This window comes from Dreissena polymorpha, chromosome 11 (genome assembly GCF_020536995.1).
Source record: "Dreissena polymorpha isolate Duluth1 chromosome 11, UMN_Dpol_1.0, whole genome shotgun sequence".
Classification (NCBI taxonomy): Eukaryota; Metazoa; Mollusca; class Bivalvia; order Myida; family Dreissenidae; genus Dreissena; species Dreissena polymorpha.
In genome coordinates this window covers 55,289,052-55,314,269 of record NC_068365.1, presented here as the reverse complement: position 1 = coordinate 55,314,269, position 25,218 = coordinate 55,289,052, and the positions used below count along the sequence as shown (strand labels likewise).

The 25,218-nt window shown below is 37.9% G+C and overlaps 1 protein-coding gene across 5 annotated transcripts in view; it reads left to right on the top strand.

The window, feature by feature from the left end:
• Window positions 1-19,089, top strand: part of LOC127851899 (inositol polyphosphate 5-phosphatase OCRL-like) — a 71,418-nt gene extending 52,329 nt beyond the window's left edge. For all 5 annotated transcript variants that reach the window (XM_052385860.1, XM_052385861.1, XM_052385859.1 and 2 more), the window contains 7 exons: window positions 6,526-6,650; window positions 7,229-7,339; window positions 9,487-9,603; window positions 10,233-10,317; window positions 11,543-11,670; window positions 13,545-13,656; window positions 14,717-19,089. In XM_052385860.1, the coding sequence (XP_052241820.1) occupies window positions 6,526-6,650; window positions 7,229-7,339; window positions 9,487-9,603; window positions 10,233-10,317; window positions 11,543-11,670; window positions 13,545-13,656; window positions 14,717-14,853 (815 nt within the window). In that variant the 3' untranslated portion in view covers window positions 14,854-19,089. The remainder of the gene's footprint in view (window positions 1-6,525; window positions 6,651-7,228; window positions 7,340-9,486; window positions 9,604-10,232; window positions 10,318-11,542; window positions 11,671-13,544; window positions 13,657-14,716) is intronic.
• The last annotated feature ends 6,129 nt before the right edge of the window (window positions 19,090-25,218 follow it).

Sequence of the window (25,218 nt, the reverse complement as noted above, 5' to 3'; positions counted from 1 at the left end):
GTCACCGGTCAACATTGACCGGTGACCGGACCGGTCATAGCATGACCGGTCAACCGGTCACCGGTCACTGACCGGTCCGGTCACCGGTCATGCTATGACCGGTCAGGTCACCGGTCATTGACCGGTCCGGTCACCGGTCATGCTGTGACCGGTCCGGTCACCGGTCATTGACCGGTCCGGTAACCGGTCATGTAATGACCTATCCGTTCACCGGGTTTCGGTCTGTGCCACAGACCGTTCCGGTCACCATAGATGTTGACACTACCTTGTCAGTACTCCACAAAGGTAGAAGCAGCAGCATTTCTACTGTGAGTCACAGACGTAAACGTGTAGTGTCTGATGTTTCCGGCTACTCCTCCACTTCGGGCTCTTCGTCGTATGACTCATCGTCTACTTCAAATAGCCCTCATCATTATCGGAAGGGACGTCGTTCACGCTCACCGAGTGTTTCTCGGCGTAGATTGCCTCGTAAAGAGCGATCACGCCAGCGCTCGGGGAGACGTTCGATCAGGAAACATCATTCCCAGCGCCGCCGAACAGTGTCTCGGCGTCGCAGGGATAAGGGACATAGACCTTCCTCTATTAGGCGCTCTCGGACTTCTAGGTCCCCTAGTCGATCCTTCTCTGAGGAATCTATTGACACCCTTCCACGTGTGTCGGCCTCTATTTTGGCCTCAACACCCACCAGCCGTTCCTACAACCACTGAGCATAATTTGTATTCAAACACTAGTTTGCATACATATCAGGCTCAAGGTACAGGGGTTAATCTAACCACTTCGGCTGCGTTTTCAGCCCCACGGGTCTCTTCCAAATTGCATAGAAGTATACCCCGGGCTGCCGCTACACCATCAAATCCCAATACTTTGTGGATCCAACAGTCGCCGGGAATCTTTGTCCCTTTTTCGACTGATCCTTTACCAGCGACCTCTGGTATTCAAAGTGAGTCTGCTGACTTGATCTCTGAGAGACCTAACTCACCAGCTATATCTTTGATGGTGCCGGAAAACGATTCTCTCATGATAGAAGCGAATGAATCTATTATTCCTTCTCCTATATCCACCGGTTTCAATCAATCCAATGCTCCCGCAGATGGTTCGATTGAGGCAGGTTCGGAGTCTTATGAGGCCGAACTTTATAATTTGGCCTCCATCAATCAGGTATACGAACTTATGTTCAATACCTTAGATGAGGACTTCTGCCCCCGCCCTTCCTTGTCTCTCACAGGATCTGCGGTTACCGTTACAGAACAGGTAGCACGCAGACGAGAGCCCGGCAGGATAAGTAAGGCTACTTCCCGAGTGGATCTACGCCTTCCTATTGGCTCTTCCACAATGGCTGTTTTCCAGTCACTTGAACCAGCCAATAAGCCTTCGCCATCTCCATGGAAAGCCCCTAAGGAGCTGACGGAGCCTAAACGGATGGACGGCGGGAAAAGTTATAAGGCCCCGGTACCCGACCCTGCTACCGGTTTGGACCTTTCCAAACTTCCGGTTCCTGATGCTGACATTAGTAAGCTGTCACTTACAATGCCTTCATCATCTACCCATACATCAGTCCCTCTTTCCCTGTTGGAAAATTGGAAGCTGAGAGAACGCCGTTCCATAGGTCTGGCTAACCAACTAGATCTCATGGCAGCCACAGCCTTAGACTTGGTTTGGGAGCTCTCTGATTCAATCCCAGAGGAGCTCCGGGCCTTGTTGATACATCTTTCACATACTATGCAGTGTTTATCTCACAATGCTGCGTCGTCTATGTCTGAGATGTTAAGGCTTCGGAGAGACCTCATCCTCTCTTCCTTGCCCAATAATTTCCTTTTGGAAACAGGCGTAAACTCCCTTCGAACTGCTCCACTAACAGCAGAGTCTCTTTTCGGAGGGAGGATACAGTCGGCACTTACTGCTGATCGTGAAGATCAGATACATGCCTCCTTAGCTAGGAGCAACTCTGGCCAGCGCCCTGTGGTTTTTAAGCGCCCTGCTTCTAAGCCCCCAGGAGCCCCACAGGCCAAGAACACTAAAAGGGACAGTTTCCCTACTAAGCGTCCGTCTGCTCCACGTCAGCCCACAAATAGGCCTCCTTTTCAGAATAGAACAACTTCCTATCGGAAGCCTTCTGTTAAACAAAATTGGAGTAAGGGCAAACCCAATGCGGACAAGAAGTCATTTAATTCTTCTTCCGGCAAGGGTGGACCTCCTAAAGGTCAGCCCTAGGTCATACCCCTTTCTACCGCCACAACCTCTGATGCCGGAGGTACCAGTCGGGGCCAGACTTATGCACTTCGCAAATCGATGGCTCCAAATAACTTCGGACGCGTGGGTTCATTCTCTTGTCACACAAGGCCTCACTTTTCAATTCGAAAAAAGGCCCCCACTCTCTCGCGTCCCAATAGATCTGGTATCTCCACATCCTCAACTTCCAGACTCCATTCTCGGACTCCTGGAAAAACAGGCGGTAGAAAGGGTTCACGACCTTTGTTCTCCAGGATTTTACAGTCGCCTTTTCCTTGTTCAAAAGAAAAGCGGCTCCTGGAGACCAGTCATAGACTTAAAAGTGTTCAACACGTTTCTAGTCAAACCTACTTTCAAGATGGAGACTCCTGCCTTCATTCGGCGCTCCATCAAACCCATGCAATGGGGGGTTTCCTTGGACCTGGAAGATGCATACTTCCATGTTCCTATCCATCCCAACTACCGGAAGTACCTGCGCTTCTCCTTTCGAGGCCAGGTCTACCAGTTTCGGGCGATGCCCTTTGGATTGGCCACGGCTCCACGAGTTTTCACCAAACTCATGGCCGCAGTGAGCGCACACCTCCGATTACACGGGGTTCAACTGCTTCAGTATTTCGACGATTGGCTCTTACACCAGCTCGATCGTCAACTGCTTCTGCTACACCTAGAGTTCTCTTGGAAGGAGCTCCTCTCTTTAGGACTCCTTCTCAATGTAGCCAAGTCAGACCTCATTCCCTCTCAGGATTTCATATTCGTGGGAATGAATTTTCTGACCCACATCAATCGGGAGTCTCACCGCAACATATATCAGACCTCCTTTTGAAGGTCAGATGGGTGCTGTCCCAATCTCATATCACAGCTCAAGATTTCCTCTCACTCAACGGTATCCTGAGCTCTGTAGCAGACTTCGTGCAGTTGGGACGTCTCTTCCTACGTCCTCTTCAGCACTATCTCTCAGCTCGATGGAAATGGTCTCCAGACAATCTGCTTACACAGATTCCCATCCTTCCGTCCTTAGTCCCCCACCTTCAATGGTGGCTAGACGAGGAGACCCTGTTGGCAGGAGTACCGCTTCTTCCCCCGCAACGGTCTTTACATCTCATAACGGATGCGAGCATGGAAGGTTGGGGCGCTCATCTGGAACCCCGCAGCCTGACATTATCAGGATTGTGGTCTCCTCAGGAATCTCTCCTGCATATAAACAATCTCGAAATGCGAGCAGTCTTTCTAGCTGTTTCTCAATTCCAATCACATCTTCGGGACTCCTGTGTGATGGTATCGACAGACAACACATCAGTCGTGGCTTACATCCAGAAACAGGGCGGGACACACTCTCACTCCCTGTATCTGGAAACAATGAAATTACTTGTTCTTTGCAAGAGCCTAAACGTCTCTCTCTTGTCCAAACACATACCAGGTCGTCTCAACGCCCTGGCGGACGGTTTGTCTCGCAAACACCAGTTACTTCCATCGGAGTGGACACTTCATCAGGAAGTGGCCAATCAGATATTCCTCACATTCGGTTATCCACTGGTCGACCTGTTTGCGACCAGAGACAACCACAGACTTCCTCTGTATGTGAGTCCAGTGTACGAACCAGCAGCGTGGGCGGTAGACGCGCTTTCGTTCGATTGGGATCAACTGGACGCTTACGCTTATCCCCCACCCATTCTAATTCCCCAAATCTTAGGGAAAATCAGGGTGAGCTCTTGCCGGATCCTCCTGATAGCCCCTTGGTGGCCCAGGAGATCCTGGTTCAACAACCTTCTCGGTCTCCTGTGCGAATTTCCCAGGGAACTCCCGCACAGGTCAGATCTCCTATCTCAGAGAGGCAGACTTCACATGGATCCAGACATGTTCCACTTACACGTCTGGCCGTTATCAGGCAATCCCTGCAGAAGAAACGCTTTTCTGTCAGGGCTTCAACGCTCGTTGCCTCTGCAAGGAGAAAGTCCACCAGAGCAGTCTATGATGCTCGCTGGAAACTCTTCTCTAATTGGTGTGTTCGAGGGAAAATTGATCCCCTCAATCCCTCTGCTAGACGCATAGCGGATTTTCTAATCTATCTCTTTGATGATAAGAAACTTTCTCTTAGCTCCATCAAAGGATACAGATCTGTGCTTTCGCATACCTTGGCTTTTCGTAAGTCATAACAAGTCTGTGCTGACCCAGCCATTTCGGAACTGATCCGAGCCATGGAACTTAAACGTCCTGTGTCTCGTTCTCTTACCCCCAAATTGGATTTGGCTTGTGTTCTTGGATCACTTATAAAAGCTCCCTATGAACCCCTTAATCAGGCTTCTTTACAGTTCCTAACCTGGAAGATCGTTTTCCTTCTTACCATGGCTTCATCCAAACGTAGAAGTGAAATTCATGCTCTTTCTATCGAAGAAAGCCATCTTCGTTTTGATTTCTCCGATGGCTCTGTCACCTTGTCGTGTCAGCCAGGATTCCTTGCTAAAAATCAACTCCCCTCTATGGCTTCTAAACCCTTCAAGGTCCCAAGTCTTTCTAGAACTTGTGGTAATGAAGATGAAGATAGACTCCTCTGCCCTGTCAGGTCTTTGAAGTTCTATCTTAGTAGAGTTAAGTCTATTCGAGGTTCTCGTAAGAGACTCTTCATTCCCTTAAAAGGGGGGGGCGATGTGTCTGCGGCTTCTATTTCCCGTTGGGTAGCCTCGACTATAAAAAGGGCTTACTCTTCTCTTTCTTCAAGGGATTCATCCCTTTTTAAGATTAGACCGCATGAATTACGAGCAATGTCGGCTTCGTGGGCATATATTAATCATACCCCACTCTCTGACGTGCTTCAAGCTGCTTTCTGGAGAGATCAGACTACTTTTTCATCTTTTTATCTTCGTTCTCTGGAGTGCCAACAGGACAACTTGTATTTGTTGGGTCCCCTTGTGGTTGCACAAACAGTAGTATCTTCTACGGCATAGGTATATTACGCTTATCCGTGAATTAAGTTAATACCGTAATAACGAAGATAAGCTGAGAACCCGAGATATGGGTTCCGCTGTGATGGGGAGATTTTCGCGAACCTTCCCGCCTCAGCTGAAAATTAAGCATATGATATCAGGTAACGTAATTAAGCTATTTAAACAAAGTTTTCTAGTAAAATTCATTTTAATTAGTAATTACTTACCTGATATCGGTAAGTCTCACCTCCAACCCCGCTCTTCGTCTAATATTTGATATTTTTTATTGGAATAAGAGTGGATTCTGGGTAATGTCCCGTTTTGGTTGTGCGGCTACACGGCACTATGTGACCGCTCTCTCCTACCTGACGGGTTTCTGAAAAGTGTGGGATTCCTCGGACGAAAAATTCCGGATAAATTACGATCCTATCGGAATGAGTAAGCATATGATATCAGGTAAGTAATTACTAATTAAAATGAATTTTACTAGAAAAATTTGTTTTAACTTTGCTACTGAGTGGGAAAGAGTTAATGATGAACGTATTTTGTAGAGGTCTAGACACAGAATATTTGCAATTGAACTGAGATGTGTCTTTTAGTATTAATGATTCTGTAACAGAATATTCGCAACCTCTGCTTTGTGCCAATATATGTCATGTCAAAAAAGAAGAATTTAGCAAGTTTAAAGTTGGTAGATTAATATTATGTTTTATGATTTTTGGCAAAGTTAAGGGCCTTGGACAATATTCCCTAAAATAGCTGTTGTACGGCTTCAAAGCGCAGTAGGGGGCACTGTGTTTCACAAACACAGTTCTTATTAAGTTTTTATGCGCCCGGATAGAAAGATCGGGGGTATATTGTTTTTGTCCTGTCTGTCTGTCTGTCATTGTATGTGTGTGTCTGTCCCAAAACTTTAACCTTGGTCATGACTTTTGCAATATTGAAGATAGCAACTTGATATTTGGCATGCATGTGTATCTTATGGAGCTGCACATTTTGAGTGGTGAAAAGTCAAGGTCAAGGTCATTCTTCAAGGTCAAAGGTCAAATATATGGCTTCAAAGCGGCGCAGTAAGGGGTATTGTGTTTCTGACAAACACATCTCTTGTTGTTGATAGTTTACATGCTGGTCAAGCATGGGATTCATTTTAAGGCCTGTCAGGTCAAGGTCACTGTCACTGTTACTACAAAAATAATTTAGATGGAGGAATTGTCCTAAAATTGTATGTGAAGGAAGCTTACATACAGACCTAGCATAAGATTACACAATTGTATACAGTTAATAGGTAAAGCGTTGAAAACCTGGTTTTGTAGCGTTGCCATGTTTCTTATATTATTATAGCCTTAAGCCAGTTGTACTTTATTTGGTTTCCTAGGTGACAGTTGTGAGATCTCCCTGGAGGTGCATGTAGATGAGACGCTGGCTTACATGTTCAACTGTGGCTTTGACAAGATTGATGACATCCTGGTGCTTCATCTCCATGGAGGCAAAGACTTCTTTGTATCCTTTAGTGATAATGAAACATTTTAGCCTCACTTTCATAAAAAACAGTGCTCTATGCATTTGCGTAAAGGGTCTTCCCAGATTTACCTGTGCAGTCTACAGAGGCTAATGAGGGACGACACTGTCCGCTTTTAAGGTATTTATCGCATAAAAAAAGTCTCTTTGTAGCACAAATTCAGTTTAGTCAGAAAGTGTTGTACCTCATAAGCCTGTGCAGATTTTTAACAACACTTTATGCACATGAATTAAGCCTACTCTTCCCAGAGTCAGTTTCAAGTAGAAGCTGATTGTTAAAGTTTTTCCCGAAAGTAAGTTTCCCATCACATACTTCTAATTGTTATCATTACCAGAACCATCTCCAAAGAATTGAAAAATCCCTCTAGTGTGATATTAACCCATTTATGACTAGCGTCTAGAAAAAAGGCCTTGGCAAACAGTGTAGACCCAGATGAGACGCTGCATGATGCGGCGTCTCATCAGGGTCTGCGCTGTTGGCTTAAAGGAATTTCTGTAAGAAATATTCTAAATATAGAAATAAATATACTAGACATGGGTTAACCTTAACAGGCGTCTAGATCCCTGTGAGTGGCAACTACATCATCAGCAGTTTTGGCTCCTCTATAGAGGCTCTGGTGCAGATGCATGGACCCATCAGGGAGGTCCCCACCGCCCAGTTGATAGACCTGGTGAGTAGCGTAGTAGGAGCAGTAATGGCTGTCTGGGGGCCGTTTCATAAACGATCGTGCGACAATGTTAACTTACCCGAGAATTTTGTAATTTAATAAGTAGACGAACTAGCTCGCTATGCTCGTCAAATATATATACGGGGCTAGAGATGCCAATGTAAGTAATTAAGTACTGAAAATTTATAAACATATTATATGGACTTTAGCAATTATGCATCTTCGAAAAATGTATTGTATCATAAATGTGTACTACGATGTTTATTGAAACAGTCCCCTGGTTTGTGCAGTAACCCATTTTATATCCTAAAAACATGCGCATGTTAGTTTGGTTGGTGGTCCCCATTTCAGACAGGTCAGGTTTTCTCGGTGTACAACGGCTTCCCCCACAGCACATAATTAAGGTTACGTGGGAGGAAAATAGAACACATTTTATTTCAGGTCATCAGTTCAAATGTCAGGGTCACCTGCTTGTATCAAGACAGTGATTTCTGCATGATTTCTAGAGAATGTTTAGACCTACAATCATCTGAATTATTCTGCTGGTTTCTTGGGAGGAAAGAGTAACTCCTATTAATTTTTAGGTAAACTAGTAAAAGGTGAAGGTCACAGGGATTGTAACAGATAATGTTGACTGCACACTATGGTGAGAATACTTTGAACTACGATAATGCAAATATGTTAAGTGTTTGCCTGGGTAAAAGGAAAGACACATATCAGGGGTGTGATTTTTCCGCGGATCGGGTTGTCCAGGGTCATTTCCGCGATTCGCGTAAATTCGACAAAAAAACTGGGTGAAAGTATGACTGAATCCGCTGGTGTATTTCATAAGCGGCCCGAAAAATCCGCGGCCTGGAAACTTCTCCGCATATTACATTGGTAATCTGTCTTAGCTTTTTTTGTAAGGAGCGATGTCATTGGCTGTCGTTTCCCAATCTTCCAATTAAAATCTGTCTTTTAAAATGTGTTTCATATTTCTTTGCTGATTCGATTGCAAATGGCGCCTTGTGAAGCGTTAATGAAGACAAACGAACAAATCTCACAAAATCCTGGAGATTTAACAATTATTGAAAAACAAATTTAAATGGGAAAGGGAAGAAACAACATTGGATATAAATCAGAAAGCGATACCACTTTCAAAATGGGAACAGATGAGCGACTGTCTTGGTAAAGCTGAAGTAATATTTCTATTCATGTGAAGAAATCTTGAACTACGTAAACTGTAGTAAATTGTCGTAAGTTGAACACTGTTACATCGTTGACCTCATGCAGATGTAGAATGAAAAGGCATTGAGCTCCAACAAAAGATTGCCGTCATGGTTCACAGGTATCGGAACACTAATTGATTTTGATCACAATTAATACTGGTGACTTTGCATAACATGTTTAGTGATTTAAAAAAGATTTTCATAAAAAAAATCTTGTTGATAAGTTTAAGATGGTGTTTATTTAAATGTCTGTTTTAAGGTTTGTCATTGCATTATGCACGCGATTCGGGTAGTCAAAATCAACAGAATTTTCCTCCCATCAGACTTCACTTCAATCACACCCCTGCATATTGATTTTGATGTCATCAGGTCAAAGGTTGAGGTTATTGGACTTTGTATAAAGAATATCACTTCGGCACTTTATTTGGACAATGCTTTGGTCTACGAATATGACGATTGGTATACTTGTAATTTGGGTGGAAAAGATGACGAATTTTGATTTTTAGTTGCCAGGTCAAGATCAAGTGCACATGAGCTTGTATCAATAACAATCTATAGAAGTCTTCTACCTATAATCATATATAACATGCCAGTTCAAGGTGAAGAAGTAAAACATTAAGATAGTATTTGTTTGTATCATGAAGATCGATTCCACACAATATCTATAGAATTATTAAGTTTATATAAATTAGTATGCTGGTTTCCTATTGATGTAGAATAACCCCTAACATTTTCAAATTAAGTGATAAAAATCAAGGTCACAGGACGACTTTCCACAGTCGGGGCGATACATGTTTTACGAACTTCTATAGTTAAGATGTAAGGATTTATATGACATCGCTTAATGCTATGAGTCACATCCTGTTAATGTTTCCTGTAAGTATTTTTTTTATGAAATAATTTTCTGCTATGACATCACATCCCGTCAATGGTTCCCTGCAGGAGCGTCCTGGCAGCCTGGACAATGTTGACACTCTGAAGGAGGGGACCAGGCTGTATGACTGTCCCAAGGAGATCTTCAGACTCGTGGATCACATATGGCAATATGGCCGACACCAGGTATGTTATGATAGCAGCAATAAATTATAGATGATTTTCTTTTGCTTTTACTCAGAGGGATGTGACTGAAAGTGAAAAATAAATAAAGTGAAACTTTGTCTGCACACGTAGGAGATAAATCTTACTATATGGGTTCCTTCATTAAAGGCAAGTGGCTTAACTTAAAAGTTTATTATAGCATCAATATCAAAACTTTAAGACGGTTATTTTTCTAATAAAATTTAATTGTAAATTTAAGTAGAAAGGGCTAGAAATGGAAAGTTGCTGTCTTATCTGTTATCACTATGCTCTAAGTATACCTTTCTGTGAATTAAATGTCTGAGAAAATCACTCTCATATCAGGGAGCAATACATTTTAAAGAGATTTTACGACAGGTGCCATCTGTATACCTTAAGTACCTAAAGAATAAAAGTCTTATAAAAAATCACAACAACTGCTGGTTTAAAACTCCCAAAGAATATTCCATATGTCCATTTAAGGATACCATTTCAGCTAATTTGTCATTAATAAAGCAAAAACTTTCATATTATTGTTTTATAACTCTTCCTTAAATGCATTCAAAGTCTGATAACCACTTTGTTCAAGGCATGCAATATGACCTGATGATACGTAATTGTTACTGTTTCAGGAAGACCTGTTCCGAGAGCAGGGGCTGGTGACAGAGATCAATCATATCCGAGACTGCCTGGACACCGGCTCACCTAGCATGATTCATATCCTTCTGTAATATATTACATAAAAGTGACCTACACTTGCTCAGGGCTTTTAACCCTTTGCATGCTGGGTAATTTGTCGTCTGCTAAAATGTCGTCTGCTGAATTTCTAAAATTAGCATTTTCTTCTATTTTTTTCAAAAAATACTATCAGAACAGCAAACAGTTTGGATCCTGATGAGACGCCACGTTCTGTGGCGTCTCATCTGGATCCAAACTGTTTGCAAAGGCCTTTAAAATCCGGTTCCCGCACTGAAAGGGTTAATCATCCGCTGAAATCAGTGGATTTTACATCCAAGGTTTTAGTTTTTGGATTGATGCTTACTTTAACCCATTTATGCCTAGTGGACTCTCCCATCCTTCTAAATTGGATTACTTTATTTCCAAAATAGGGATGTCTAGTATATTTATTTCTATATGTAGAATATAACTTACAGAAATTCCTTTAAGCAAACAGCGCAGACCCTGATGAGGTGCCGCATCATTCGGCGTCTCGTCTGGGTCTACGCTGTTTGCTAAGGCTTTTTTTCTAGATGCGAGGCATAAATGGGTTAATATGTTGAGCAATTAATGTTTTAACAGAAAAAGACCTTCTTCAAGTAAAACAAATGGACAAGCCAATTCATAATAGTAAAGTGTCAGTAGAAAATGGAAAGGGGCATGATGAAGTTTTGCTTAGTGATAAGTTTGTCAATAAAATTTCAAATGTTTCCACTGCTGGTTGTGTAGAACTTCTGATAAGGTTATAAACTATTGATTGAGGATGGGTTTGATCTCTTTTCAAAAGCACAATGATGTAGTAGATATACATAGATGTATATTCTTTTAATAAAGATCAATTGCTGGTAAGTTTAATGATTATATATAGTATTGCAAAGGTTATCTCTTCATGAAATTACTCTGCTATGTCTAATTTGTTTATCTTGTTACTATCAAACATTATAATGCACGTGTCTGTCGTTTGCCACTAACTGTTTAAGCTCTACCCAATTTTCAGCATGAACTTTTGTTCATGTAAAATGACAAGCATTACTAAGTGAACTTTGGACAATATACACGTTCTCTTTTGTATAGAATAAATAAACTGTGAATTGAACTTCTAAACATGTGCCATTTATGATAGCATCTATTATAATGGTTTCATAAGTCATAGCATTCATCTATGGACTGTCCCATTTTCTCATCAAGTTCATCTTGGCATAGTTTTTCCTTAACATGGCTCCACCAGGTGGTGTACATTCTGTCTGTGCAGCCCTGTGTCTTTTCCTAAAGTCGCTGGCAGAACCCGTTATTCCATACAACATGTACGAAACCTGCATCGGGTGTTGCAACAGTTATCTTCTGTGTACACAGGTAAACGTTTAAGTATTAACTGTACATGTTATGTCATAGATGAAGCTTGGTTTTGACATGATAAGATAAACTACCGTATTTTACCATGCATAGCGCGCAGTTTTTTACCTTCAAATTTTAAAATAAAAATTCAGTGCGCGTAATACATTGACACAACGCTTTCCTGGTTGCTAAATTGCAAAAAATCCAATTAAATAATAGCACGTGCAAAGCTCCGCCTTCGAACCTTTTTGCAGAGAACGGAGGTGGAGTTAAACGGTTAATTGAGCAAGTGTTATACGTTAGTTGAGTTCCGATTTGCCGAAATTTCTCGGCCCTAAGCATTGAAACGACGAATACATTTATCAATGATTTTCCGATCTCTGCATAAATATGCTACCGTGCGAGTATACTACGTAGGTTACAAACCAACAATAGAGATATAGACTCATTTTAGTTTCTTTCAATAGAGACAAACAAATGATATTTGTCTAATGGCTTTACGCCGATAACACCAACTGTATGGAATTGAGCGTTCGGGTGTATTGTTTGACTCCCTATAAATACCGATCAACTAGACGCAGTGACGGCGCGAAATACCGGGTCAAACTGGATTAAATCGGGAGCATCTCTTAATGGGGAAATATTTAAGTCGATGAAAAATAAAATGGGATCCACGGACGATTTGCGTAAAATTGGACATTGCGATGTTGCGGGTCTGCAGAAGACTATGTCATACGATGTTGTGAGCGGCAGGTAATGAAAATGTTACACTGTTCAAATGTGAGGAAAAGGTAATAGTGGTTCGAATTTAACGCGCAGGGGTCTTGAAAAAACACGCGCAGTGCGCGATAATAAGGACATATACGGTGTTCTCGAGAGAATAATCTTAAAAATTGTCGAAAATATAGTGCTTTGCAACCCATGCTCCTGATCGTATAAACGTCCCTACTTTAAAACAAAACATTAAGCACCCGAAAAACTCAGATTAAATGATTGCGCAATATAAGAATGGCGGCCATTTTCGGCCCAATTTTCAGGTTTTTGATCTTGAATTCTTTTTTTTCTCCATTTTTGCTTTAAAAAATCGCATGCGCGTTATCCATGGGAGCGCGCTATACATGGTAAAAAACGGTACCTGATGCATTAATTTCTTAAAAGAATATCACCAACATTATCAGTGCTGAATTTAATATCACTGATATTACAAATTGCTTATTTGAATATCACAGATATTATGCTTATATAATGATATTTGAATAAAATAATACTTGACTGTCAGTTGTGATGATTGGATAATATAACATATTTGATTGACATTTATGGAATTTTACATTGCATTATGCTTTAATATTAATAAGAAGTAGGAGACTCTTTATCTCCCCCTCCTGTTGCAGATTCTTCAATTTTTATGATTTATATGTTGATTGAGTATTGGTAACCATTGAATACAGTTAATGTAAATGTAAAAAACAACAACAGTTTTTGCATGTCATATTTGTTTCTCACTTAATAACTTCTTAAGCGTTTATTACTTAGTTTCTGTGCTTCCTGTATATGTTGTACTGACTATTAAAAAACAGGTTAACCATGAATAAATATTTATGAATTGTTTTAACCCTTTCCCACTCAGAAGCAAAGACAAAAAGGCTATGTGCAAACAGCATAAAACCAGAACAGCCTGCGAGTAACTCGCAGTCTGTTCAGGTTTTATGCTGTTTGCTGCTCACCAGTATCTCAGGGTTTGGAAACGAAGCCTTTCAAATTTGAATCTAGTAAGATAGGTTTTAAATCAATTTTAACTTTCTACAGGACTAGAAATGCGTCAAATTAAGTATCTAAGTGGTAAAGGGTTAATCATGAAGAGATACTTATGTATTGTTTTAATCTTCCAGGCGATGGAGAAAGTGCCGTTTTGTCACAGACGAGTGTTTCGATATCTGTGTGCCTTCTTTCGACAACTGTTAGAAGAATCTAAATTTAATAATTTAGACGTTAAACATTTAGGTATGGTTTGTCATGTGTTTTCCCTTTTTATATGTAAAAAAATATAGTTATTATAACATTATATGTGATATAATTTGATGTAATGTAGCACCTAAATTATAGCACATTGCTTGTATAAATACCTGGATATGAATGTGGAATTAGTATCTGCAATCATACACTTATTCTTAAGAATAAACTGTAATTACAACTGTTTGCAAATTTTATTGATAAAAATACATGTATTGCATATATGACATACTAACATTTCAAATATTAAAACAATGTTTTATAATTTGATACGGGGAATGTGAAATTCCTTTTTACAGGATGAAGAGCATACATGTACTTGATATTCCAATTGATGGCATGAATATTATGTGATTTTCTATTCGATGCTACTAATTCCATGTGATTTTCAATTTGATATGATGATAACCATGTGATCTTTTAATAAATAGTGTCAATATGATGTTATATTTCAATTAATATAAATGTTAAAACAAAAACCAAGTCAGTTATTTGTATTCCTTTGTGAAAGAATTATTTATTATATACAGAGCATAGGTCTGTTTCTTGATTAGGTGCACATATTGACAAACCCTAAACACATGGATCTGCATGTTAACTTAGATCTGTTGCCTGTTTTCAGCCCAATTATTTGGTAATGTGATATATTGTTGCCTGTTTTCAGCCCAATTATTTGGTAATGTGATATATTTGTTGCCTGTTTTCAGCCCAATTATTTGGTAATGTGATATATTTGTTGCCTGTTTTCAGCCCAATTATTTGGTAATGTGATATATATGTTGCCTGTTTTCAGCCCAATTATTTGGTAATGCGATATATTTGTTGCCTGTTTTCAGCCCAATTATTTGGTAATGTGATATACTTGTTGCCTGTTTTCAGCCCAATTATTTGGTAATGTGATATATCTGTTGCCTGTTTTCAGCCCAATTATTTAGTAATGTGATATATTTGTTGCCTGTTTTCAGCCCAATTATTTGGTAATGTGATATATCTGTTGCCTGTTTTCAGCCCAATTATTTGGTAATGTGATATATCTGTTGCCTGTTTTCAGCCCAATTATTTGGTAACGTGATCCTGAGGGCGCCTCCTGTGAGGATGTCCAAGGCTCGTAGGTCAATGGCCGCAGTAGAAGACATGAAACGGGCCGCGTTCCTCTACCACTTCCTCACTCATGAGTATGACGGATAGACCATCTAGAAATCACTTGCAGTGTTCATCATTATACAAATAGTCATAGGATCTTTTATTTTAATTATTAGATTAAACAACGTGTTGTGGAGATTGTACTAATGTTATATTGAATAAGTATTTTTCAAATTAAGTATTGATAGTTTTGGTTCTAATTAGGTTATCTATTTGTTCTTTTTCATATGTAGGTGTTTTTTTAAATTTTTATTAATTAAACCATGACCAAACATAAAAAATTACAGGTTTTTAAGAACATGAGAACAATGTGCAAATAGAAAATATGGGCATTCACTCATGTACATAATACACATAAGTCTCAATCGTTACAAACCATTATTGGCTCCATGCACAAGGCTTAGTTACAATATATGTACATGTATAATGATTGTTTTTAGTGATATTAAATAAAAAAAAAAAACACAGTACAATTACCGGGATAAACAACATGAGGATGATAAGGATGATAAATTGTGAATTAATATGATAACCATTATAAACTATAACAAGATCACAGTTTAAAATAATGTTTAAGTGATGAGTTTTGTTTTGTGCTGGATAAACGTTGTACCATGATTTTTGGTCTGATAAACACTTTTAGTGGCATTCTGATTTTGCTTTGCTTTTTAAGGTAAAATATTTATCTGGTTATTATCAGGTACTTGACCACATAATTTCGTAAAGAAAAATGACACACAATTTGTCAAAAAGTTAATTTTGCACAAGCAAACTGTGCTGCAAGCATTATTTATAGACTATACATTCATAGAAGAAGGTAATTTTTTTTTCAACAAAATCTTAAATTGCCCCGTCAATTTTTTAACCATTATAGTTGATTTGTTGATTGAATATATTATTATTTTGTATTACCTGTTTTTGGAATTATGTTGATGGTGATAAGTGATTTTCCACTGATAATTGTAACATGTGTTTGGTGTATAATTACTTCATTGTGTATATACTGTCTTCAGATTGTATTTATTATTTTTGACAATAGTCTTGTTGTGGTTATTTGTATTAGCTAATCTGTGATACTAGTTTGAATCCTTGATTTAATGTTGAACTGTGCAGTGCATGCTTATTGTATACATCACTCTTACATTCAATTCAAAACATAATGAAATATCTACTTAATGATAAACCATTTATATTAAAACGTTCATATTATTGTTTATAAACAGACACAGTAATCTGTAATTGTACTGAGCCCACATGACACTGACTTTTGTCTTTAACTCTTTCAGTGCTGGAACCGAATTTTGAGGGCCTTTGCAAACAGTTTGGATCCAGATGAGACGCCACAGAACGTGGTGTCTCATCAGGATCCAAACTGTTTGCTATTCTGATAGTATTCTTTGAAAAAAATCAAAGAAAATTCTTATTTTAGAAATACAGCAGACAAAATTTTAGCAGACGACAAATTTCCCAGCATGCAAAGGGTTAATGTAATCATTAGTGATGTTCACGCCAGCTCAAACCATAAATGTTGTGTTGAATGTATCATCCCTCGATAGGAAAGATCTCCACTTGTATAATAGACTAGCAGATGGATATACACATTTATCCTGTCACATGCCTTTAAATCAGCCTGATAACCAGGTAACCTAATATCCCAAAAGATATTAGACTAGATGACCACGTGACCTCGAATATCCGTCAGTTGCTCTGCGCATGCCTGTACTATTTTCTATTAATAAAATATACTTGTTTTCAATAAAAAAAACAAACAAAATACATGTGAAGCACTGTTTGTTTAAACATTATTATTTTAACAGCATAATTTGTCTTTGTGTATTGAATTAATAACGATTGACTCGATTTCTGTGTTGTTTAACAAGATTAGCGTAAGTGTTTTGCATGACGTGACGTAACAATGTTTTTGTTCAGCGTGTTTTTTCCCATTTTAAATATTTGAACACAATATACTCGAAAACTAGATATTTTAGAAACATTTCAACGAATTTGACATGATAAATAGAATAATAGGTTGGTGACATGGATGGAGAATGGTTATCTGGCTCGTCGGAGGATCTTATCTTCGGCGAACCCGATAACTTCCTCCGACTTGCCAGATAACCATTCTCCATCCACGTCACCAATCTATTATTCTCTATTTCTTTCTTGATAATTTTAATGGAGTTTTATTATTAAAAAAATTATTAAGTACAGGTGTCACAAATAAGCTGTTAATGTTGTAATTATTATTTTTATGCCCCCGAATTGAATGCTCGGGGGTATATTGTTTTTGGCCTGTCTGTCATTGTATGTGTGTGCGTGTTTGTGTGTGTGTCTGTCCCAAAACTTTAACCTTGGTCATAACTTTTGCAATATTGTAGATAGCAACTTGATATTTGGCATGCATGTAAATCTCATGGAGCTGCACATTTTGAGTGGTGAAATGTCAAGGTCATCCTTCAAGGTCAAAGGTCAAATATATGGCTTCAAAGCGGCGCAGTAGGGTCATTGTGTTTCACAAACACAGCTCTTGTTTGTAAATACTATTGGCATTAATCTACTTTCAATTTTACAACCATTTATTTCTTAATTACAAATGATACAGATCTACCATTTAACCATTAGTTTTCTTAATATATGTTATATATATATAAATCTTATAGATGGAAAAGCAATTTGGTAGATGTAAGCCTTGTTCATTTATTTATTTAAAAAACTGTTCCTATACTGGCAACATTAATACGATAAGAGATTTTTGGTAGCTTTTGAGATATGTCGTGTTCCATAGTATTGAGAGATACATGTACTGAAGCTTGCCTTTTGCCTTCTGATTAAAAAGTCTTTCTTATTTAACCCTTCCCACTCAGAAGCAAAGTGAAAATGGCTATGTGCAAACAGCATTAAACCAGAACAGCCTGGGAGTAACTCGCAGTCTGTTCAGGTTTTATGCTGTTTGCTGCTCATCAGTATCAAAGGGTTGGAAACGAAGCCTTTAAAACATGAATCTAGTAAGACAGGTCTTTTTAAAATTAAATTTTACTTTCTCAATGACTACAAACGTGTGAACATACATATCTAAGTGGTAAAGGGTTAAGTCATTTCATGATTTGCTACTGAAATACACAAATGTTTCCTATGTATTTTTAGCTCGGCTGTTTTCGGAGAAAACCCAATGTATTGTCATAGCCAGCTCGTCGTTGTCGTGTCGTCTCGTCCGAAGGCGTCGTGCTAAAACCTTTACATTTTGCTCTACAATCAAAGTGCTTCCACCTACAACTTTGAAACTTCATATGTAGATGCACCTTGATGAGTTTTACACGCCACACCCATTTTTGGGTCACTTGGTCAAAGGTCACTGTGACCTCTAAAAAAAAAAAAAATAAATAAAAAATCTGACAAGCTTTTGCAGCCGAACGTGGCACCTGTTATGCGGTGCTCTTGTTTATGCTAGTGTAACTTCAATGTTGGGAATTTTCTGATTCAAATCAAAGGAAGTGCAATGGGTCGTGGACCCTGTTAAATAGGAAAACAATCTCAAAGAAAGCGCTTGTTTTCACATAAAGAAAATTGCAATAAATATTGTTTAAAGACATCTGGCATGAAGTCTAGAATCTCATATGTTGATTGAGTGCTTGAACACTTTGTTTGTGCTCTCTTCTGTTGATAATTCACTGTATGTAAAAAATTGACTCATTTATTGCATTATTAACTCTTACTGTTATATGTTTTGCAGATCAGTACGTAATTTTGCAAGAAAACGTGCTTTCACATATTAGTGCAGCGAAGATGCTTCATTTTTCACAGACCATCTCAAATTTCACGTTTATTTAATATTAAACATGTTTTAATAGGGTACAATATATTGTTATTTAAAATTTTCTAACTTATTTTACAATCAGAAAGTTTGTGTTTTGTTTCGAATACTCTTACAAAATCTCCTTCTAAAAACCCTTTGAAGTAGCCAATTATTTTTATCAGTTTTCCACAATGTCAGTCACATGTACAGTTATGATTCCATGTTAGTAAGTAATTAATTAAAGGCTGTACTTGGTATGCGATGTCTAATGTGTCAATTTTTAAGTTTATACTAATGATATATTTTAGCCATACGATTGAAAACTCGGACCTTTGTGTCCTTTAATTGAACTTCGCTGAATTAATATGCTGGTAACCAGTGTTATGTGATGAATAAACAATTTAATAGTATATGTATTGCATAGTTAATGTTCACTGTATGCTAACCATGAGTACTCGTTATATGCTCGAATAAACCGTGTATTCCAGGCTTATAGCTTGCTGTTCTTATTACCAATGATTTTCTGCTGACAGGGGTTTATAGGAAAGGATTTCTTTTAACTACGTGAACATTTTATCGAAGACACACACACACACTGATCCGAGTAATGCGAAAATGGGTCTTATGCCATATGCGACCAGCGTAGTCAAGTTAGGGGCTACCATGTCCGCCTATGACAACGAGACATTGTGTGACTCAATATTGGACAGCATAGCTCTGGTCAGACCGCGCTGCTGAATAAACGTATAAATGATACATACAATTTGCAATGTTTCGAACAAACTGGAATGGTGATGTCGAAACACAATCCAATTTGCAAGAGGTATCAACATAATTGGCTTTGCGTTTTCATCTTCAATCCCATGTTATCGTTGTCTGCTTTGTCGCTTTTTGTTCACGTCGATATCTAATCAGGGACTGTCGAGACAAGTTTAATACCAGAAACAAAGAACAGTGGAAAAGTGGACATTGTTATTATCAGGCACACTTGAAGTGCGTGCGTGTATGTCGAAGTTGATAAGGCCCGCGCTTGATGCAGCATAACATGTTTGTGACAACCCGAGTGTGTCCCAGCACTCCTACCTAATTTGCTTACGAGACTCGTGAGAACGAGAAGAATTTTGAATGATCGCTGCCATTGCCAGCTATTTAGTGTTTGCTGCTATGTATTCAACTATTTGATATGGTCATGTGTTGTGGGGAGCGGGAACCAAAGAGCACGCCAATCTTCCGGTATGGTGTCCACCAACCAAACTCACATGCACCGGGAACGGGTAATTGAGCTCGGTCGCTTAGGTGAGGAGCGCGTTGAGTCTTAGTCTGTTTACCGAACACTGAGCTAAACGGGCAGCTCAGGCACACTGGTCACTGTTTGTTGAACTTTAATTGTCGATTTAATAGATATTAGCCGCGTTCTCTGAAAACCGGCCTTAATGCATTTGCTTAAAGTGTCGTCCACAAAAGGCCTGTGCCAGGGACGACACTTTTCCACCTAAACCGCATTTTTGTTTAGAAAAATTCCATAAAAGTGAACTGTCGTCTGTGGTTAACCTATGCGAACTGCTCAGGCTCATCTTAGACGACACTTTACACACATGCATCAAGCATGGATTGCCCACAGACCGACTCGTATATATTAAATATAAACATTTATTATTGGATTTGTAGTAAATGCCACTGTGTACATAACTTCATATCATAACTGGGAATAGTGAAACACCAGAAAAAGTCGCTAATAAAGATTCTTGATACCATTCTTAATTTTTTTAAATTTAAGCGATGCGAATAATTGCCTTAAGTATACATCTTAATACATACACCATATTTAAAACATTAAGCGAGGCATTTTGTGGGAAATGAACGAACAACAAAAAGACAAAAGGAAATAACTCCTTTAAAAACAATTTGATCTCTTCTGCGTAAATATATGTGAACATTAAGCAGTCTGGACACGAATGAGTATTTTCCATTCACATCTTAATGGTTTAACCACAGATGATTGAAGTTGCAATCCGCCGTTGAACAGAATAAATTTGCCTTCCCACTAAACCAATTTTGAAACTGCACAGACACAAATAAATTACACGTTATAAAGCTAAATGTTATGTTTTTGACGCATCTCTTCGTAACGTAGTAGTTACCATGTCTACAGAAGCCGTATCTGTCGTCCAATCTCGAATCGTGTCATCGTGTTTTGTTCTTTTCTCAATAAACCAGTGTTTTATTCCCACCATTTTGGGAATGGGACCGGGTCGCCTTGACTTGGGAAAATTCGCGGCGTTTTGACTAAAATTGGGAAATTAGTGTTGATGCTGTTTTGCAAACAAATGCTTCAAATTAAGAATAAAAGTGTTTTTCAGTATATAATTTTTAATAAGGTTGAACTGATATGGCTGGACGGGAGATGAACAAAATGTTGAAATCTATATAAAAAAAGAAATATTTTTGAAACCTTCAAATGGGAATTTATAGGTCCCATTTGTGAACAATATATACTTAAAAAAAAAACTGGGAATGGGGCCGAATACCGAACCCAATTTTTAATGAAAACAACAACAACACTGTTTAAAACAGTATGTTAACATAATAAATATAGTGGGGGAAAAAAGGAATATAGCTGAAGACGTTTTACTTGTACATTTTGGTACCTTTATGCACGAACACAATATAGCAGACGATATCCCCATTATTGGCGTTCGTTTGCAAACAAATCTGTTCTTCAACATGTTTTCCACAGTTTTTGTGTGATGGTTTTGCGGAGGAAACAAAGACACACAATTTATCGCAGATGCATGAACACCGCGAACAGGTGGAGGAAAATATCAGGAGTTGTTGAGAGACCCACAAGTCTGTCGATATGCCCCTTTTACTTCAATTTATCATCCGTATGAGCATATACAGCTCGATGATCAACCGTTGTCAGGTCTATTAATTGTACTCGACGAGTATAAATGATTCTGATCACATCTCTAAGCAGAAACAAACAAAAGAGTAATGACAAATACCATTAATGCCCCCAATGTGTTGAAATGCAACCTCAACTTATTTGCCGATCAAAGTGTTCCATTAATTGTGCGAAGGTTTCTCCATGAACACCACTTTTATTGGCAAACATGGTCGAACTTTCCCCATTTATTAATAAAATAGACGGTCACTATTAATCACCCACGGTTGATCACGTTGTGACGCTAGTTATATGAACGACTTTCAGTGTAAAGAATTAATAGTTAACGTATTTGTATGTCCCCCGTCTATACTGTGGGACATATTGTTTTTGCCCTGTCTGTTTATTTATTGGTTTGTTTGCGTCAAACTTTAACATTTACCATAACTTTTGCAATATTTAAGATAACAACTTGATATTTGGCATGCATGTGTATCTCATAAAGCTGCACATTTTGAGTGGTGAAAAGTCAAGGTTAAGGTCATTCTTCAAGGTTAAAGGTCAAATATAGGAGGGGGGGGGGACATAGTGTTTCACAAACACATCTTGTTGTAACTGTAATTTGTCAAAGATAATTTCTACTGTTTTAGGAATACATATGTCAAACACATTTTCTTCACAAACAAGTCAAAGTACCAATAATGCATACATACCATTCATGTTTATCTTTGCCCATTATGTTTAAAACCAAAACCAAAAAGATTTAATTACAAATCTACAGAGCGAATTTTGAATAGCTGACAATAAAAATGTTATAGTAAGTATTATATCAATTTAAGTGATATTTTCTCGCAATATGTCGTAAAGAATTTTATTTATAATGCTATATAATTTTTCTGATAAATCAGTGCATTATTGTAATATAATATAGTTGTCTGAAAATTGGAACCCGTCTATTAGACACCATGGGTCTTTATCATAAACTCTTTATGAACAGAAACCTGAAATATGGTAATGACTTTTTATTGGATATATGACTCCATATAGTATATGTTATCTGAAAAATATATTGAAGGGACATTTTCACAGGTTTGGAAAGTTTTGATGTTTGTAATTAAATGCTTTAAATTGATAAATGTAAACATCGGAAATTAATAGATCCAGTATAAATTAAGGATACAATTTAAACAAATAAAGAAAGTAATCTACAACTGGACTCGAACCACTGAACATTGGAGTAAAAGTGAAGCGCTAAACATCTGTACAGAAACATTAATTAATGGTAATATTTGTAGTATTGGTCACATTTCTATGTTAAAATGATGTAACACAGTATGCATCAGCATATTAACCCTTTGCATGCTGGGAAATTTGTCGTCTGCTAAAATGTCGTCTGCTGAATTTGTAAAATAAGCATTTTCTTCATTTTTTTTCAAAGAATACTATCAGAATAGCAAACAGTTTGGATCCAGATGAGACGCCACGTTCTGTGGCGTCTCATCTGGATCCAAACTGTTTGCAAAGGCCTTTAAAATTCAGCTCCAGCGCTTTAAGGGTTAAGTGGTTCAGCGTATAACAAACGCAACGTACATAGAAATAGTTGATTTTTGACAATAAAGTCGAAAGTTTCAGATATTGCAACATTTTACATAAAAATCGGTTGTTATGGCTGTAAAACAACAATTAACAAAACTAGATAGGACATGAATAACCTATTATCTGACTCTTTGAATAAGTGTGCACTTTTTACAGGTTTTGGTTTTATAATCAATAGCTTGATTAAGCGTGATCATACGGCCGAGGCCATCTGCTTGACCAATGGTAATCTTTAAGTCAAATAACAATTATCTCGCAAGACGAACTCATCATAAGCCATGCTTTTTCAACCGCAAACATGTTTTCTCCCACGTGTTTTATTGCTTATTTTACCCTATGGTATTCAGAATTAAACATACGAGATAATATTATTCTAGAAGCATGGGTGATGTGAGCGCGTGAATAGCATAGACGTTAACTTTAAAATAAGATATTTAGCAGGAATGGCAAAATAAGCCAACCTCTTGAATGTCAAGGTTGATAAATGTCAAGAAGAATCGAGCTAAAATAAGGTTTAAACTAGATATCATGTAAATTGTCTCTTTTTAAAGAATGATATGTTTATCATTATGTGCATATATGTTTTCTTTCAGCTTTGTCCGCCTTAACAAACCGTTTATCGTTTTTTATTTAATTTACCAATTTTGTTAACAAATGTTACAATTTGGTCAAAATTATCAAGACATAGTCTTAAAGACGCGATAGGATCTCTATGAATGTCAATATTCTTTATATCAATTCATCGTATCGGTAAGCAGCACCCATATTAAATATTTTCATATAAAACAAATTCCTAGACTTTCTGGACAGTGTCATTATTCAAACCAGGCATTAACTAATATTCTATCTATCTTTTTGACATGTATGGATAAATTATTGCTATGGAATAATGTATAAGCCTTTATTTGACAAAGTGTTTTGCTGATTTCAACTTAAGCTTAGTTTTTGTGTAAGAATGTGAGTGCAAAGATAGAAGATGGAACACACACCGTTTATAATGCTGTAAGTGCTGTTGACCAAAAATAAATAAAAACAAAGCAGCTAACAGCACGCACTTATTTTACACTACGAAATAATTACAGATAATTATTTGTTTCTATTCCGTGATGAAATTCAGTAACTAAGCGAAACAGTATGCGTGCTATCGAATGGCCGCCCCCCCCCCCCCCCCCCCCATATCTCCATGCTTTGACATTTCCGTTAAATATTTCTTTGTAAGTTGAATTGGCATTCGCATGATTAATGCTCAAAATGTAATACCTGATTGTATAACATCGTTAAGTTATTCAAACAATTTAATGAGCAAATATATTGTATTATCCTATCACATGCGTTTTAATCAGCTTTCGGCTCACCCGATAAATTCATCCGACTTGCCAGATAACCATTCTCCATCCACGTCACCAACCTATTATTCTCTATTTATACGTGTATATTATATTGGGAATTAGTCTAAGATTCTTTGAAATCCGGTATTTTTTCAATTAATTATTCTTTAAATATTATTTTCATGAAGACTATTTTTTAAATTAAAAACAACTGTAAAAAAGTCATCTAGGTATTTTAAACTGTCAAGTGGAAACGTACTGACTTGAGTCTTTGAAATGTTTGTGAATACAAGCGTGCTCATAATAATGTAACGTCTGTTTGCTGTACTGTAAATATAACATGCCTATTTAATCATTTTTCGTTATAAACAAAATTCTTGGAACAAGGTCATTATTCAAACCAGACATGAACAAATATTCGTTTTTCTCTGTGACAATTATATGACATGTTATTTCGATGACATGATGTCCAAGGCAGTTTGATGCCAACACAAACAATAATATATTCGTTATTATTTAATTAGTTACGGTGTAAGTAAGTGAATGACAATGATCGACAATGTAACACATACCGTTAACAATCTGTAAATATTATGAAATACAATCAAACAATTTATTGTTCATTGCAAAACAATTGCATTTATTTATGTATTGATTGTCCGTAATAGACATAATTTACTAAATATACTACTAGTATTATGTACGCCAGCGAATGGCCGTCTCACCGTTAGCGTTGTCATCAAAGCGAAATGATTCTTTTCAGCTGAATACTTGGGCAACACTCCATTTACACCTTTTAATTCATACTT